At 44.9% G+C, this 18,523-nt stretch overlaps 1 protein-coding gene across 5 annotated transcripts; it reads left to right on the top strand.

The window, feature by feature from the left end:
• The first annotated feature begins 144 nt into the window (after window positions 1–144).
• On the top strand, window positions 145–18,027 carry LOC106600801 (suppressor of cytokine signaling 7). Of its 5 annotated transcripts, XM_014192483.2 has the most exons (10): window positions 145–2,225; window positions 5,055–5,119; window positions 5,341–5,445; window positions 6,860–6,949; window positions 8,239–8,396; window positions 14,491–14,659; window positions 15,801–15,929; window positions 16,239–16,374; window positions 16,780–16,932; window positions 17,111–18,027. In XM_014192483.2, exons 1-9 carry the CDS (start codon window positions 664–666, stop codon window positions 16,907–16,909), a joined length of 2,544 nt encoding a protein of 847 aa, XP_014047958.2. In that variant the 5' UTR covers window positions 145–663; the 3' UTR covers window positions 16,910–16,932; window positions 17,111–18,027. The 5 variants fall into 5 exon arrangements, with proteins under 5 accessions (XP_014047958.2, XP_014047959.2, XP_014047961.2 ...); XM_014192484.2 differs by lacking the exon at window positions 6,860–6,949; XM_014192485.2 differs by lacking the exon at window positions 5,341–5,445 and having other exon boundaries at window positions 153–2,225.
• Window positions 18,028–18,523: the final 496 nt, after the last annotated feature.

Consider the following 18,523-nt stretch of genomic DNA (forward strand, 5'->3'; position numbering starts at 1 on the left):
ATGTGTGTTTTATTCTCTCAAAGTTGTCGGGAAGTCACGTGTCCTACTTTTATCAGTACGCTCGTAACAACCTAAGCATTAAGACACTCATATTCGACAAATAAGCCATTACATTTTGGTTAACCAAATTCGACACTCGTTGACCTCCATATAAAAACCCCTGGCTTGGTGAGCAAAAAAATACATAAAACGCCACTTACTGGAGAATACATATTTTGGGCCCAGTTATCACTCGCTTCGAGGCATAAATCGGCCCAAAATCAGATTTTTCCGGCAGGTGGCGGTTTTTCGTTTTTTTTCGCTCTCCAAGCGATTAGTTTTTGTAGGGGTATGGGCCTCCTTTATTACCAGAAGAAGTAGATTATTGATGTCGCCTCTGCGCAGCCGCCCCGTGAGCCCTAGTGTGCGAGCCACCCATTACATCCATGTTGTCTACGAAGAGGGAATCGGCGTCAGCGATACTGACGGAACGTTTTAGATGTGTTTTTGTTTATTCGCATACATTTATCAGATTTTTTCCCACGAAGAATATGGAACTTCAAATGGCTCTCGTTAGGTAGAATGATGTGTTTGCAGTCAGCAACCGCGCTATTTATTTTTCTTAATGTTATGTAAGAACAGAGACGGTACGCGGCGCCTCTTGTACCGAATTGAGGCGTAATAATGAATAACGCGCAAGATATGTCTCCTGATTTTGTCTTGATGCGCTTGGTTTCTGCGGCTGAATATGACCGATTGGACGAGGAGAATTTGACGTCGGGCGGTGGAGTGGTTTCCGGATTCGGGAAAGCTGTCTTGGGTAATCATGGCAACAATATCAACAATGGGTTTGAATTTGATCCGAACAACCCCACAGCAGGCCCGGCGATTCAGAGCAATCCCTCCCCGCACTATAGTTCACAGGTCGAGAGCCGGACGGGAGCCCTTGACAGCCGCTTGATGCTGACTCGACCCTTAGTTTCTGATGCGCCTCAACCTCCCGAGTTCGCCGTGGCTCAGCGCTTCAATTTCCCTCATGGCGCGGGCAGAGGCTCGCGGGCTCAGCTCATGGTGTTTCAGAACGTCCTTAGGACAAGCGACGGTATTTTGGAATGCGGCCTCGAGCAACCTTCTGGCTTCCAGGTAAGTGAGGCTGATAAACAGGAAGCCAGTTCTGCCTGTGTCATGATGACCAGTGACAACAATATGGATGTGCAACATCAGAGGCTTCAGTGGCACCCCATTATTAAGCTGTCCAAGGTGGTCGCAGATGCAGGTGACCTGGCTGGAGAGGGAGATGGGCTCTGCCACCGGCACCGCCTGGTCACTGATGCCATGGACTGGCCTCCGCTCCAGGACAAGTCCCTCCGCTTCTGCATCCTGGACCCCAAGAAGACCTGTTCAACGGGGAACACGAACTACCACCACCTGGACGACACGGTGCTCAACCTGGCCCGGAGGCTGGGGGAGCTGGGCCAGGCCTCAGAGATGCTGCTGAAGGAGGGTGGAGAGATGCCTCGCTGTTCCTGTCAGAGCATCCTGGCTTCGGCAACGGGGGGAATAGGCCCCGGAGAGGACCCTAGTGAAACCAGTGACGCCCTCCTGGTGCTGGAGGGCCTGGACTCTGAGGAAGTGGGGGAGCTGGGGATGGGCGGGGAGGAGTTTAAAGGTGGTGTCCCCGGGCAGGAGGGTGAGACGGACATGGGGCAGGACGGGCGGGGGGCTTTCTCAAGCGGTTCCCTCACGGGGCTAATGAGGCAGGTACACAGGCTTGCCGGGGAGTCCTGTGCATGTGACCCCCAGGTGTGTCCCTCCCCGTTGGATGCCATGGGCTCTGCTGCAGCCTTAACATCTTCGTCCCTGTCTCTGACCTCCTCTAACATCACGGGGCGGCCGGCAGCAGAAGCCTCCGCCACCCTATCTGGCACCTTACCTTCACAGGACCCTCCCAGCCAAACCTCCCAGCCCCAAAGCAGGGCCACCACGCCGAAGTTAGGGGTGATGTTGCGAGCCGCCTCACCCTTAGTAGTAGAGGGGGCGGCAGGGGGCGAGAAGACAACCAGAGGGAAGTCCAGGAAAGGCTCTCTGAAGATCCGTCTGAGCAAACTATTCCGGACCAAGAGCAGCAGCGGCTCCAGTCACCTACTGGACAAGAGGCCCTCGCTGGCCTCCTCCACCTCTTCCGGGGGCAGCCTGATGGATGTGTGGGGCTCTGGATCCACCAGCGCAGACCAGGACACAGGGAGGTGAGGTTAAGGGAAGGGAAGGGGACAGCCCTGTGTCTCTGACTGGGTCAATAGTGTTGGTCTAGCTGGGGGAACTGGGAGAGGACAGGGTGGTAAGGTTGAGGGCGGGCGACAGCTCTGCGGTCTCAGCTGGTGTTGGTCTAGTACAGTTATCATTATAAGCTATTAGTGGCTTTACAGGGGATTATTATAGTGCTAGAGGCACTCAAACAATGTGGGCGTAGTAGAGTTATTATTATAGAAGTTAAGCTATTAGTAGCCAAATGAAGGATATTTATAGTGCCACAGGCACTAAAGGTAGACTAGTGGTTAGTGGAACTGCAGTCAATTTTCCCAGTGAGAGACAAACATTTTAGATATGAGAGCTTTTAGCTCACCTCGTCAACAAAATCACGTTACTCCTCTTATCCAGCTGTTTCATGATTAGCGCTGAAAACAGCACAAGAAAGGTGATTAACTTATCATGTTCTTAAAGAAACATGCTGGAACTTGGGCCTATTGAGTAGACCATATGCTATAGTACGATAGCGTGATGACTCCAAGTAATTCAACTTTGGTTACTAACTTCATCTCCCTTCTTAGGCATAATGGCTTTATCATGTTCTAAACTCCCAAATCAATGAAGATTCAAAATGTCAACCAATGTTGCCATAGTTGTGTTTGTTCACAGATAAATGCCGTTTAGAACTGTTACCTGTAAACGCCTGACATCATGCTCCATAGTTACTGAGATATTCTGGCATCCAAAATACAGTGCATGTTGCATTTCACCTCCTGGTATTATTTGGCATACCTCGGCACCATCCTGGTTCTATACTGTGTGTGGTGAATGTGGCTAAAAGCACAAGCAGACAGGAGCAGCAGGCAAAGGCGACCTCACCACATCGTGGTTTATGTGTAGCCTAGGCTATCCACTCCATTCGGTTATCAACAGAAGCCTCTGGGGACATCTTATGGGCTTGCCACACCATCCCTCATGCCATACTAATGCCTTGTTTTCATCCTCATGCTGTTGGAGGCCTTTGTGTCGGAGGGATCATGGTAAGATTAGGCCTAATGTATCTAGAGAGTGGCCCATGTTGGCTTATCGGCTACAGCTTTAGCAGGAATCCACCACAGTATAACTGTTCCCATTTGGTTGCCAGTTGCCACCTTAGACATGTGGTTCACGCCATTCACCATGCAGATTTGGCCAAACTAATTTGTCATGAGGTACAGTATGTTGCTGTACCTTTTGAAAGCAAAGAAAGCACCTGGCCATAGCAAGGACATGAACGTAGTTTAGCATTATAGCCTTTTTCATTTTGTAGATGCCCTCAGTGCATTGTTTTGCTTTATGTTGTCAAAAGTCAGGGGAAACAGTTGGAGCTAGTTTTAATGAGTTCAGCCCGTGGATGTCGGACCAACTGCCAGTACAGCATGTGCATTCATTCAACATGTCATTTGAGAAATGTTAATATCTAATTTCATTCATGTTTTGGTTTTATATCTTTTTTTTCAGCTTTTTTTTACAGTTAGGACAACTGGCGTCTTATCTGACCCTTCAAACGCTCACTGGCTGACTTGCTGTAGTCAAATATAGGCCAGGTTCATGATCTAACCCACCCAGCCAGTCATCATCATGTCTGTCTGTCTGAGCACTGCTCCCACCAGTTCCTATAGTCTCAACTGTGTTCTCATGTTTCCTTTGATTCAGTATGCACAAACCTGAGGTGTGCCGTTACTGAACATGATGGGGGAAACCAGTGTTCCACTCCAGGCAGTTTCCTCTTTCCCTGCTCTCGGCGAACATGGCTCCTCTTTTAAGTGAGGGAAAGGGTGTGGGGAGGGAGGTAGGATTGTGGGAAGGAGTTTGTAGGTAGCGGGGGGTGAGTTTCAGCTGCTTTTTACCCTACTGTGCATCAGGCTTAGCTCAAGCGGCATGCTGGGTTTTCCCCACTAGCACTGTCTCTCTCTCTCACTCACACACACACACACACACACACACACACACACACACACACACACACACACACACACACACACACACACACACAAGCTGGCCCCCGCTGAACAGAGCAAAGGAATCTGGCAGCCAGCAAAGCACAGCTATCACCCAGTCAGGCCTTCCAGAAGCTTCCCAAAAAAATCCCCAAATGTGAAAAACTGTGGAGTGGTGCTGTGTTTTAGGGGGGAAGAGTTAAGCTAAAGATGGCTATCCAAACAAGAAGTTACAGCACAGAAATGCTCCAATCAACGAAGGATCGTGTAATCGGAGGAGCTCGTTGTGCTTCTTCATATCAGTTTAATAGCGTAAATCTTAAGTATGACTTCTTGCTTCAGAAAATAGCCTATATTTTAAGTCCAATGCTGTTTAAATAAACTGATGTTCAAATAATAACAAAACTGAAAATGCAAAACCATCAAGAAGGCACAACTGACTTCATTTCTAACCAATCAAGTCTGTTGGAATAGACAACACCCTCAATGATAATTTTGCATCGCTGGCTGCTGACTTCACAGGGTCAGTGTAAGTGACTCTGCTTAAAAAAGAAACAAGCCGATTCGAGGGCAGTCCGGGAGATCATGGCTGGTCAGGTCCACTATCCAGAGGTAAGCGTCTGACCCACTACATCCCAGAGATGGATCTCAGTCCTTGGTGTTGAGGCACAGTGTACCCTTGAGAAATAGGCCACTGGTTTCATACAGTAGAAGGGTTAAAAAGGCATGAGGCTGAGCGAGATGGTTCAAAATGAATGTTGTGGGATTGAAGTCTAGCGGATAATACTGGTTCTTAGGACTATAGAAGGGCTTCTCTTATGGTTTGACCCTCTCTCTGTCTCTCCACAGCAAACTCCAGCTCTCCAGGCCCCAAAGTGCCTTATCTCCGTTGGCCTTCGGTCCTGCCTTCACCGGTAATTGTGTGTACTTGAGTGTTTGTGCGCTTCTATTTCTGAATGTGGCGTTAGCTTTATGTCGACGTATATGGGTTGGTAATGGGTTGCTTGTGCTCGGGAGAGTGTGCGACTCACATACGCATGTACACTTACGTGCCATATAGGATCTCTTCATCTTTTTTTCTCTCTCTCTCTCTCTCTCTGTTTCTCATTTTCTGTCCCTGGATCTCTCCCTCCAGGTGAGACTGTGTCCCTGGTAGACGTGGATATTTCACGTAGAGGGGTGAACTCTCTGCAACCCCCGACACCTCCACCTCCGCCCAGACGAAGCCTCAGTCTGCTGGGTACTTTCCTCTCTTACTTGCTTACGTTTCCTTGGTGTTCCTTCTGTCACGTCACCCTCTTCTTCTGCATGTGCTGCCGGGCTGCCCCTTTTCACTGTCTTTTCTCGTTTTCCACAAAAACATTGATGCAAAAGTACATTGGGGATTTGTGTAAGGGTCAGACGTTTAAAAGGAATATCTTAGGAGGGTTAGAAAAGGTGACCAGGAGTTAAGCATGGTTTGTTTCTCCAATCTCAGTTGCAGTAGTTGCTGCCTCAATGTTTTATAGTTGGCATGTGTGTAACGGTTCACTGTGTAAACCAATTTCAGAAACTCAATGGGAATATACGCGATCGGACAGACAGTAAAACATGAATGGTTCGGTGCCACTTGGGTTTGCAGTACAACAATGACTCGTTGGTTTTCTGTGACTTCAAATGCATTAGGCCTTGTGACTTATGGTACAGGGTCAGAATTGCGGAACTGAATTTGTTTTAAGAAGCACTCAGTTGTCTGTCTGTCTGTGTGTGTGTGTGGGTGTGTTGCTCCAAACGTTCCTGTCTGTATTGCAACTGAGTCCTCCTCTCTGTTCCTCTTTCTGTTGGCTGTGTTGGCCTCAGACGACGTGTGGGATTCTTTCTTTAGACCGTGTTCTAGTAGGTTAGCACCCAATTAGCATTAGTAATGTGGTCGACGCCAAGGCTGAGACCGTCATCAGACTGAAGATGCACACAAGTCGCGACGCAGTCAGGATCGGACGACGGTCTGGAGAGCGCTTGCGTTGCTGAGGTACAGGTCGTTTTCGTATGACTAAAGATACCACGTTTCCCCTGTTAGCCTACTTCATACCTCTAGCAACTAAAGCCATTTCTGGTTCCTCTACCTGGGCATCCGGGCACACTTCCTCAACACGCGACAATCATTAGGGGCTTAACATCCAGGTTGTGGTAGAGGTTTTGTCCATTTTAATGTAGGATGATGATACTGGAGCTCCAGCAACATTTTGGAGGACAAATGAGACTAAGGGAATGGGGGTTACAGATGGGTATTTGCTCGATGCCTTGCTATGCCAATGTCTGTCCAGCTTGGTGATCTGTCACTGCTTTCTTCATATGCTCTGCCTGGTGTCATTTTCGCTCTGTGGCCTGATTGTAACATCACTGTGTCGGGATCCCACTTCTGATACCAACAGTACCCAGTTTGGATGTGAGACAAACAATGAATATCCATTGGTTCTTTTGAGGCAAAATGCTACCTATATAATGTGACCACCACCAGTCCTTTATCTTATAGTGTGACATTCAGCCATCAGTATGATCAACTTGAAAGGAAGCCAGAGGAAGAGGAAGCCCACATTGCCATTTTGATCTGCGTAAAGTTCAGGGTGGTGGCTGGCCTCTTAAAAGCCTGTGCCTCCCGCTGTGCTCTGTTCCAGATGACTTTGGTGGGCCGCAGCCTGGGCCTTTCCTAGAGAGTGGCGTTCATCCCTCCCATGCCTTCATCCAGCATAGCCTCAGCCTCAATGGTAAGAGCAAAGCTGGGGCAAGAGAGGTCAAGGGGGCTTACCAGTGGGGCACAGAGAGAGACTCTTAAAGACATAGTCTATGATTTTCTCAATTCTCCAGCCTATGTACCATTCTAAAACATTTTTCTATTTTACTGTGATATGGCTAACTCCTTTCAGTTGGTAGGCTGTTTTTACATTGTTATAAAGTATGTGGTAATTGCATTGGTGCAAAGCCAGTATTGTTTCTGGACACTTTAATAAGTTTGGTTAACAGATATTCTGCTACAGTAAGGTTCATGTTTGGGATATTATTGCTTTCCCTGACAGGGTTTCTTCTTCCTTCTGTAACCATTTGCATATGCACATACAGACTACTAGCATTGGTATTGTATTATCTACTGAGCTACGTTATATAATCAGAAGTTATAGTGTGTAGGTAGAGCTGACGCATTTCCGTATTCTGACGCAGAATCAGATATTTTTCTACATTGGGTATCTGAACATTGTGGAACATTGCAACCTCCTGAATAAGCCCCTGCAGCTTTACAGGACCATTTCTCTTGCTTTAATAGGGTCGGCTCAAAGAAAGGCCTTGGCAAAGTGGTGTGATCAGAGGCAGCAGGGAAGGAAAAGTAACATGGGGATCCCTAATGAAGAACGAGATTTAGAAAGAGGCAGATAATGATACTCATTACCATTTCAGGAAAAGGGTTGCGTTAATGACCATCTCCTGAAAATGGCGAAATTATAGTTTAATCGTAGATATCACATTGTGCACACGGAACGTATGATTGTGCCCAGTTAAGCCTGGTCAATTTGCATTATGTTAAAAACGTGTCTGGTTGAATGATTTGGTGATTATATTCAGACAGACTGGTGAGATTGTCAGAGACCGAGGCAGATGAAGTGACTGTAACCGTTTGATGGCCATCTGTACCTGAGAGAGAGATTAACTGATAGGCTACTTCAGTACATGCATGATACAGACGTATTTGTTATATTATCACAGATGTGTTATTTCACACACTAATTTAATCTATAACGGTGGCTCCAATTTTTTTGTTTGTTAGGTCACATAGTCAGGACAATGACGCACAAGTGCTTACCCTGAGGTACACCACTTGCTCATGTTTCTTTTTAAGCAGGGTGAATTTATGGCTAATTTGGCAACAATTTCTGTAAATACCATGTGTTTCTAATGCCTATTTTTATTGAAACAATTTTTTTTTTTACCGAATGTTCTCCTATCCACCAGTAAGAGTGAATGATGAACCCTGGATCTGAGTGTGTGTGGCCCTGTGTTTCAGATGCGTTCCTACGGGTCCTCCCGCGGCCCATCCCTCTGCCTGGCGACGCCCAGAACCCGTCTCGGGTGGACCAGCGCCCACTGCTGTGCCCACTGAGCCGCCCCGATGCCAGCAGCTTTGCCAGCAGCTTTGCCACCAGCCTCCGAGAACTGGAAAAAGTAGGACTTGTCACGTGTACATAGGCACATTGACATTCTTACAGACGCAGTACAAGGTTCAGACAACTCCCCCGGGACTGCCGCGCATAAGAAATATCAGCCCGCGCAGAGAAGTACGAGATTGAACTTGAATTGCCAATATTAACCACTTTCAATTCAACATACCGAAACAAAGTGAACTATGCAAGACTTAGTATGCTAAACTAATAACTATGCAAGATATTTTCTTGTAGGCAGAACACACCGGAGTAGCATTCTATTTCATTGACAGGCACGACTCAGCCTGTACTCTACAGACCGGTGCGGCAAAACCAATCAGAGCTGCAGTATCCCAATGTGCAAATAGACCTTTGCCATATATGGATCTGTGTCATTCACTTTGAATTGGACTGTGTTTACACCATGAGTGGTCGCAAGTAGATATGCACATAGATGTGCACATTTGTTCATAATCTTTGCTAGTAAGTAAGTTATTAGCCCATATATAGCTAGTCAGCAATGGGGCGGTGGTTGCTTCCTACAAGAGCACAAAAGTGAGTCAGGTAAAGGCCTTTTTGTTTTCTGTCTTAAAGGGGTAGTGTTGTATTTTGAGACTGTCTTGAATAAGCTAAGTAGCTAATAGGCAGAAGGTAGCATAATTTGTCTGATTCTCTGTAATAATGGTATGGGAATAATTCATTTTATTTTGTAAAGTGGTTTCTTGCATCAAATGACACATTTTCAGTCACCTCCGGATCTGAAGGACAAGTGGATAAACAGGTTAATGTCAAGCCCCGCATATTTTTTCCAAAAGTCTCATGGAATGTAGGTCTTCATTGAACACCACACATTGGCTACTACTGTAGGCTGAATGATGGAACAGCTATTTCCATGTTAAAATGTTATGGCATGCATTTTCACCATTGTTTTTTATGGCAGGCCACTCTGATAGGCCTACATTATGATCAAATAACCACAGTTACACAGAATGTTCACAGGTTTGCGCTCAGCAGGCCCTAAAAATGTGTTCAGTACCGAAAACAAAATAAGAGAGAACATTGGACACGGTGCTAGGTTCAGACACGGTGCTACAGTAGGTTCAGATACAGTGCTAGGTTCAGACACGGTGCTACAGTAGGTTCAGATACAGTGCTAGGTTCAGACACGGTGCTACAGTAGGTTCAGATACAGTGCTAGGTTCAGACACGGTGCTACAGTAGGTTCAGATACAGTGCTAGGTTCAGACACGGTGCTACAGTAGGTTCAGATACAGTGCTAGATTCAGACACGGTGCTACAGTAGGTTCAGATACAGTGCTAGATTCAGACACGGTGCTACAGTAGGTTCAGATACAGTGCTAGGTTCAGACACGGTGCTACAGTAGGTTCAGACACTGTGCTAGGTTCAGACACGGTGCTACAGTAGGTTCAGATACAGTGCTAGGTTCAGACACGGTGCTACAGTAGGTTCAGATACAGTGCTAGGTTCAGACACGGTGCTACAGTAGGTTCAGACACTGTGCTAGGTTCAGACACGGTGTTACAGTAGGTTCAGACACTGTGCTAGGTTCAGACACGGTGCTACAGTAGGTTCAGACACAGTGCTAGGTTCAGACACGGTGCTACAGTAGGTTCAGATACAGTGCTAGGTTCAGACACGGTGTTACAGTAGGTTCAGACACAGTGCTAGGTTCAGACACGGTGCTACAGTAGGTTCAGACACTGTGCTAGGTTCAGACACGGTGTTACAGTAGGTTCAGACACAGTGCTAGGTTCAGACACGGTGCTACAGTAGGTTCAGACACTGTGCTAGGTTCAGACACGGTGTTACAGTAGGTTCAGATACAGTGCTAGGTTGACACGGTGCTACAGTAGGTTCAGATACAGTACTACATTCAGACAAATCAAATGTATTTATAAAGCCCTTTTTACATCAGCAGAAACCCAGCCTAAAACCCCAAACAGAAAGCAATGCAGATGTAGAAGCACGGTGGCTAGGAAAAACTCCCTAGAAAGGCAGGAACCTAGGAAGAAACCTAGAGAGGAACCAGGTTCCGAGGGGTGGCCAGTCCTCTTCTGGCTGTGCCGGGTGGGAGATTATAAGAGTACATGGCCATTAAGGTCAGATCATTCTTCAAGATGTTCAAATATTCATAGATGACCAGCACGGTCAAATAATAATCACAGTGGTTGTAGAGGGTGCAACAGGTCAGCACCTCAGGAGTAAATGTCAGTTGGCTTTTCATAGCCGAGCATTCAGAGGAAATTGTAGAATTAGAGGGAGCATACATAAGATCACACAGGACACCAGATAAGACAGGAGAATTTCACCAGATAGGACCGACTGACCTTAGCCCCCCAGCACATAGACTATTGCAGCATAGATAATGGAGGCTGAGACATGGGTCGGGACACTGTGGCCCCGTCCGACGATATCCCCGGACAGGGTCAACCAGGCAGGATATAACCCAACCCACTTTGCCAAAGCACAGCCCCCACACCACTAGAGGGATATCAACAGACCACCAACTTACTACCCAGAGACAAGACTGAGTATAGACACAGAGCTAGGTTGAGAGGTCGACCGTTTATGATTTTTCAACACTGATGCCTATTATTGGAGGACCAAAAAAGGCGATACCGATTAATCGGCCTATTTTTATATATATATTTGTAATAATGACAATTACAACAATACTGAATGAACAATAAACACTTTCATTTTAACTTAATATAATACATAAATAAAATCTATTTAGTCTCAAATAAATAATGAAACATGCTCAATTTGGTTTAAATAATGCAAAAACACTGTTGGAGAAGAAGCTAAAAGTGCAATATGTGCCATGTAAAAAAGCTAACGTTTAAGTTCCTTGCTCAAACATATGAAAGCTGGTGGTTCAATATTCCCAGTTCTTCAATATTCCCAGTTAAGAAGTTTTAGGTTGTAGTTATTATAGGATTTTATAGGACTATTTCTCTCTATACCATTTGTATTTCATATAGCTTTGACTATTGGATGTTTTTATCGGCACTTTAGTATTGCCAGCCTAATCTCAGGAGTTGATAGGCTTGAAGTCATAAACAGCGCTGTGCTTCAAACATTGCTAAGAGCTGCTGGCAAACGCAGTAATGTTTGAATGAATGCTTATGAGCCTGCTGCTGCCTACCACCGCTCAGTCAAACTGCTCTATCAAATATCAAATCATAGACTTAATTATAATAAACACACAGAAATACGAGCCTTTGGTCATTAATATGGTCAAATCCGGAAACTATAATTTCGAAAACAAAATGTTTATTCTTTCAGTGAAATACGGAACCGTTCCGTATTTTATCTAACAGATGGCATCCCTAAGTCTAAATATTGCTGTTACATTGCACAACCTTCAATGTTATGTCATAATTATGTAAAAATCTGCCAAATTAGTTCCCAACGAGCCAGGCGGCCCAAACTGTTGCATATACCCTGACTCTGCTTACAATGAACGCAAGAGAAGTGACACAATTTCCCTAGTTAATATTGCCTGCTAACATGAATTTATTTTAACTAAATATGCAGGTTTAAAAAATATATACTTCTGTGTATTGATTTTAAGAAAGGCACCGATGTTTAGGTACATTTGTGCAACGATTGTGCTTTTTTTCGACAATGCGCTTTTGTTAAATCATCACCTGTTTGGCGAAGTTGAAGTAGGCTGTGATTCGATGATAAATTAACAGCCACCGCATTGATTATATGCAACGCAGGACAAGCTAGTTAACCTAGTAATATCATCAACCATGTGTAGTTAATTAGTGATTATGTGAAGATTGATTGTTTTTTTTAGAAGATAAGTTTAATGCAAGCTAGCAACTTACCTTGGCTCCTTGCTGCACTCGCGTAACAGGTGGTCAGCCTGCCACGCAGTCTCCTCATGGATTGCAATGTAATCGGGCCATAATCGGGGTCCAAAAATGCAGATTACCGATTGTTATGAAAACTTTAAATCGGCCCTAATTAATCGGTCATTCCGATTTAAATGGTCGACCTCTAGTTGAGACACGCGCGGAGCTAGGTTGAGACACAGAGGGTGTGTTCGTAAATCACAACGGCAGTCAAGTTCTGACTTAAACGGCAGTCAAGCACCCAAGCTAACAGGCTAAGGTTGGCTAGCTTGCTAGCTACTTCCAGACACAAATGAGAGAATACCTCACTCTGAGCAGTTTACTTGCCCTAACAAAGCTGGTTAGGCTGTTTTCATGTTATCCAGAACATTGCTGACTAACTGTGATGTTGGCAACAATTTAATTAAGCTTTTTTCCCCAACGTTTACTGGCACCGGCCATATTCAACAGGTGTTGGGCGTTCGTAAATTCATCAGTTATTCTGCGCTCTGGCACACTCAGACGAGAGTGCTCTGAAATCGGAGTAGATAGCCAGAGTGAATTTACGAATGCGCCCAGAGCTCGATTCAGTTAGATAATACTAAGATGATAACAAACACATCCCGTAACACAGGCAGATACTTATAATACTTCTAGTCTTTAGATATGCGTGTAAAAAAAGATCGGACACACCTACTCAATCAAGGGTTTTTCTTTATTTATAGTATTTTCTACATTGTAAAATAATAGTGGAGACATGAAAAGAATGAAATAACACATATGGAATCGTGTAGTAACCCAAAAAGTGTTAAACAAATCAAAATATATTTGAGATTCTTCAAAGTAGCCACCCTTTGCCTTGATGACAGCTTTGCACACTCTTGGCATTCTGTCAACCAGCTTCACGAGGAATGCTTTTCCAACAGTCTTGAAGGAGTCCCCACATATGCTGCTTTTCCTTCACTCTGTGGTCCAATTCATCCCAAACCATCTCAATTGGGTTGAGGTCGGGTGATTGTGGAGGCCAGGTCATCTGATGCAGCACTCCATCACTCTCCTTCTTGGTCAAATAGCCCTTACACAGCCTGGAGGTGTGTTGGGTCATTGTCCTGTTGAAAAACAAATGATAGTCCCACTAAGAGCAAACCAGATGGGATGGCGTCTCGCTGCAGAATGCTGTGGTAGCCATGCTGGTTAAGTGTGCCTTGAATTCTAAATAAATCACAGACTATGTGACCAGCAGGGCACCTCCACACCATCACACCTCCTCTGTGTTTCACGGTGGGAACCACACATGTGGAGATCATTTGTTCACCTACTCTGCGTCTCACAAAGACATGGCGGTTGGAACCAAAAATCACATTTTTCAACTCATCAGACCAAAGGACAGATTTCCACCAGTCTAATGTCCATTGCTCGTGTTTCTTGGCCCAAGCAAGTCTCTCCTCCTCATTGGTGTCCTTTAGTAGTGGTTTCTTTGCAGCAATTCGACCATGAAGGCCTGATTTACGCAGGCTCCTCTGAACAGTTGATGTTGAGATGTGTCTGTTACTTCTGAAGCCTTTATTTGGGCTGCAATCTGAGGTGCAGTTAACTCTAATGAACTTATCCTCTGCAGCAGAGGTAACTGGGTCTTCCTTTCCTGTGGCGGTCATCATGAGAGCCAGTTTCATCATAGTGCTTTATGGTTTTTGCGACTGCGCTTGAAGAAACATTCAAAGTTCTTGAAATGTTCTGTATTGACTGACCTTCATGTCTTAAAGTAATGATGGACTGTCATTTCTCTTTGCTTATTTGAGCTGTTCTTGCCATAATATGGACTTGGTCTTTTACCAAATAGGGCTATCTTCTGTATACCACCCCTACCTTCTCACAACACAACTGATTGGCTCAAACCCATTAAGAAGGATAGAAATTCCACAAATTAAGTTTTAAGAAGGCACACCTGTTAATTGAAATGCATTCCAGATGACTACCTCATGAAGCTAGTTGAGAGAATGCCAAGAGTGTGCAAAGCTGTCATCAAGGCAAAGGGTGGCTACTTTGAAGAATCGCAAATATAAAATATATTTTGATTTGTTTAACACTTTTTTTTTTTTGGTTACTACATGATTCCATATGTGCTATTTCATTGTTTTGATATCTTCACTATTATTCTACAATGTAGTAGAAATAAAGAAAAACCCTGGAATGAGCAGGTGTCTAAACTTATATTTGATGTGAATTTGCCTATATCTGTGTGATCATAGTGTGGCTGGTACTGGGGTCCTATGAACTGGGAGGATGCGGAGATGAAGCTGAAGGCCAAGCCAGACGGGGCGTTCCTGGTGAGGGACAGCTCTGACCCCCGCTACATCCTCAGCCTGAGCTTCCGCTCCCAGGGAGTCACACACCACACACGCATGGAGCACTACAGAGGTGAATTACACACACAACACACACACACACAAGCAGGCATGCACATACACACACGCTATATGTACTCTACGTTAGGGGTGTTCCAATCTGGCTTTACTCTAATCGTATCTGTAAATTGACAGTTGATGTTCCAATTAGATGATACTCGTGATCAGAAAAACGTGGAAGTGTTTAATATGCCTAAGTAGATGTTGGCAAAATGCCCATCTCCCTGCACGTTTAAAGACCAAACTAGCTGCAGATAAGGAGCAGCGCACGGAGGGGTGTCTTGTCTGTTTCTGTGTGCAGCGGCCAGACAAGTTTGCTGTCACTCAGAGTGCGCATCGGCGGGTCATCTTTTTAACCTACCCTAGCCCCGCTTGTTAGCAATGTGCATAGTATCTAACAGGAGGCAGTAGCAATCTAAATGGTCAGACTGAAACATGCGGGGAGAAGTGATCGGGTGAAATTATGAAGTGAAGCGGGTGGACGGAGAAACGCAGCTTCACTCGATCCAATCAGAGAGGCAGGATCGAGGTAGAACCCGCCCATTTCTTTACAGACAGGCAAACTAACCGCTTGAGTTATTTAGACCACGTAGCACCTCACACTTTATTTAAAGATGCACGCTGGCACCCGAGAATGTTTTTTTTGTTCTGTTCACTGATAATAAAAAAAATTGCATTGGTGTCAGAGCAATTGCCCATATCTGTTACGTTCCTGTTCTGTCAGACTACTCTGCACGCCCCTACTCTACATGTACTCTCATGCAGCACTTTTTACTGAAGATGTAACCCATGTACACACGTTGGATGGTTTCATGTCGGGTCTTGCCATTGGATGTTTCATGTCGGGTCTTGCAATTGGATGGTTTCATGTCGTGTCTGGATGGTTTCATGTCCTGTCAAAAACATGAGCTGTCGCACACCCAGAGACAATTATTTTATGTAGAGGTGCTGACTAATGGCGAATGAACTATAAGCTTCAGAAGAAGGCACCGTGATGCCGAAACATTGGTGATTTACCCAATAAATGACTGTGTATATATAGCGTGTGTAACTCTCTTTATTATTTGTGTAGCTTATAGTTCATGTTGTGTCTTGCCATTGGATGATTTCATGTCGTGTCTTATTGATTGGTCTTTTTCTCTCTTTCTTCACAGGAACCTTCAGCCTCTGGTGTCACCCAAAGTTTGAGGACCGCTGTCATTCTGTGGTGGAGTTTATCGAACGGGCCATCATGCACTCCAAGAATGGAAAATTCCTCTACTTCCTGCGCTCACGGGTCCCAGGTAAGAACCTACCAATCAGAGTGGGACCAGGCTAAATGACAGCTCTGTCACTGTATATGGATCTGAATCATAGGTTACATACAGCACCATTTTAAAGTTGCTATTACTAACACCTATTTAGCACTGGGTTGTCATAATTAATTAGGCCTTAGGTTTGTTTTGACTTTACTATATTTTCACATTTAGTGTTGTATTTATATATGGTGGAGGATGTAGTTCACTATCTAGGGTAGAATTTAGTATGCTTATGATGTGTGTTCCTGCCAATGATGTACATTAATATGTGTGTGACCATGGTTCCTCCTCCAGGCCTCCCCCCGACCCCGGTCCAGCTACTGTACCCAGTGTCCCGCTTCAGCAGTGTCAAGTCCCTGCAGCACCTCTGTCGCTTCTGCATTCGCCAGCTGGTCCGCATAGACCACATCCAGGAGCTCCCGCTGCCCACGTACGTAGAAACACAACACATAGATCTGCCCACATTATAGAAACGCAACATATAGACCACATCCAAGAGCTCCTGGCTGCCCATGTACATGCACTGCCCTGCCTGTAAAGACCAGTGACCCAGGATATAGTGCAACATATAGTGCCCTCTAGTGTACAAAATAAGTGAAACATCCAAAGAGACTAAATATAATCAACACAACAAATAACCACATAGGCAGGCCAAAATGGCTCCACAAGATGTTGGTATTTGTGTACACTGGTGGGAGTGTTTAAGATATTGACATAATGGAAGATTTTGATAGTGTGTATTGGGATGGTTATATTTTCTATCCATTAATACACACAGGCAGACAGTTTTGTATTGGAAGGGCTTGTGTAAAATGTACCCCGTCTCTTCCCGTAGGCCCCTCATAGTCTACCTGCGAAAGTTCTACTACTACGATCCTGAGGAGGAGATGTACATGTCAATCAAGGAGATGGGGCGGGACACGACCACCCAACCGGCGACTGGCCAGCCGGAGTCTCAAACGTAGCACTTGGAAGATCATTGGATCAAGTGAGTGATGGACGCTTGGGCCACCAATTGAGCAGTGTTGTTAAATACGTTTATACTGAAATACTGTATTCGGTACATTATACAATTGACTTTTACATATATTTTCAATGAAAATAGTGTGGTGTGCATTGTTTAGTGTGGTCAGTGTATATAATGTCCTTATCCTTTGTTGTTGCAGGGTTTTTATACACGTGGACAGCTTTACTGAGACTGATGGTGACTGTGATTGGGGACAGTCTCGCTCAAACCCTCTTGTGCCAGACTGCACTAATCAGCGCTCTTGGTTGACTCGGTATCTGGACGTCTGGGGGCAGGCTTTTTGATCCACCCTCCTCCCTTTTTGATTGGCCCACAGAAACTGGAGGAGGTGCAAGGGATGAGGAAACTCCACCCACCCGGCCAGTGAGGAAGATATCTGACCCCGGGACTGAACTGGAAGAGCTAGCTGACTACTTGCCATTGTGCTAACTACAGTAAGCCCCCCAGCTAAGACAGGACATCACTGCAACGTTGTGGAAACGTCACATGTACTTAAGTGGGAAGAACATTTCAACCGAAACGAGCGCACCCTTGAGCCTGGAGGCTAAGACGATAGGTTGAGGGTCGAAGTATATGGAACCAAATCAGTTTGGAAAACGATGCACTTGACCTTTTTTTATGTACTCCTGCTCTGAAAAGGTCTGGGAAAAGGGACAGCTCGTTGTTTGGACCAGAGTATAAAAAGTTGTCTACTGTATGTCAGCCAAGGAGGAGAAACTGTACCCACCTTTCTGATATGATGCATTCTCAACTACAGAGAAATCAAATTTTGTTGTTTCATCTTAAAATATTTGGTTGCCACTGATTTGATCTGCAACTTTTGAATTGACTGCCTGAGCTGTGTGTGTGTCTGCGTGCCTGTATGTGTGTGTAAATACTGTGCGTTGGCATTAGCGGTTGGTGGCTAACCAGAGTTATTTGGTGGTGTAACATCACTGGAGGATATCATGGTTGTCTCTCAGCTCTGGAATCCAACTGGAATTCTCTTGCTATACTGTTATTGAGCAAATGCGTTACCAGAACAAATAATAATAAAACTGTTGATGGAATTTAAAACATGACAAATGCGCCTTACTTTATGTCTATGGCCGAGATTCAATCCAAGGCTCCCAATAGAAAAGGCACATTGTTGGCGGTTCAGTGCGCTGCTATATAACGTACCTTGGATTGAGTATTGACCTGTCTGTCTGTGCGTGTGATTGTCTCTCCAACCAAATACACCCTACCACAAATATACAGTTAAAGTCGGAAGTTTACATACATTTAGGTTGGAGTCATTAAAACTCGTTTTTCAACTACTCCACACATTTCTTGTTAAAACAAACTATAATTTTGACAAGTCGGTTAGGACATCTACTTTGTGCATGACACAGGTCATTTTTCCAGCAATTGTTTACAAACAGATTATTTCACTTATAGTTCACTGTATCACAATTCCAGTGGGTCAGAGGTTTACATACACTAAGTTGACTGCTTTTAAACCGCTTGGAAAATTCCAGAAAATGATGTCATGGCTTTAGAAGCTTCTGATAGGGTAATTGACATAATTTTA

The sequence above is a fragment of the Salmo salar genome, chromosome ssa03, assembly GCF_905237065.1.
Source record: "Salmo salar chromosome ssa03, Ssal_v3.1, whole genome shotgun sequence".
NCBI classification, from domain to species: domain Eukaryota; kingdom Metazoa; phylum Chordata; class Actinopteri; order Salmoniformes; family Salmonidae; genus Salmo; species Salmo salar.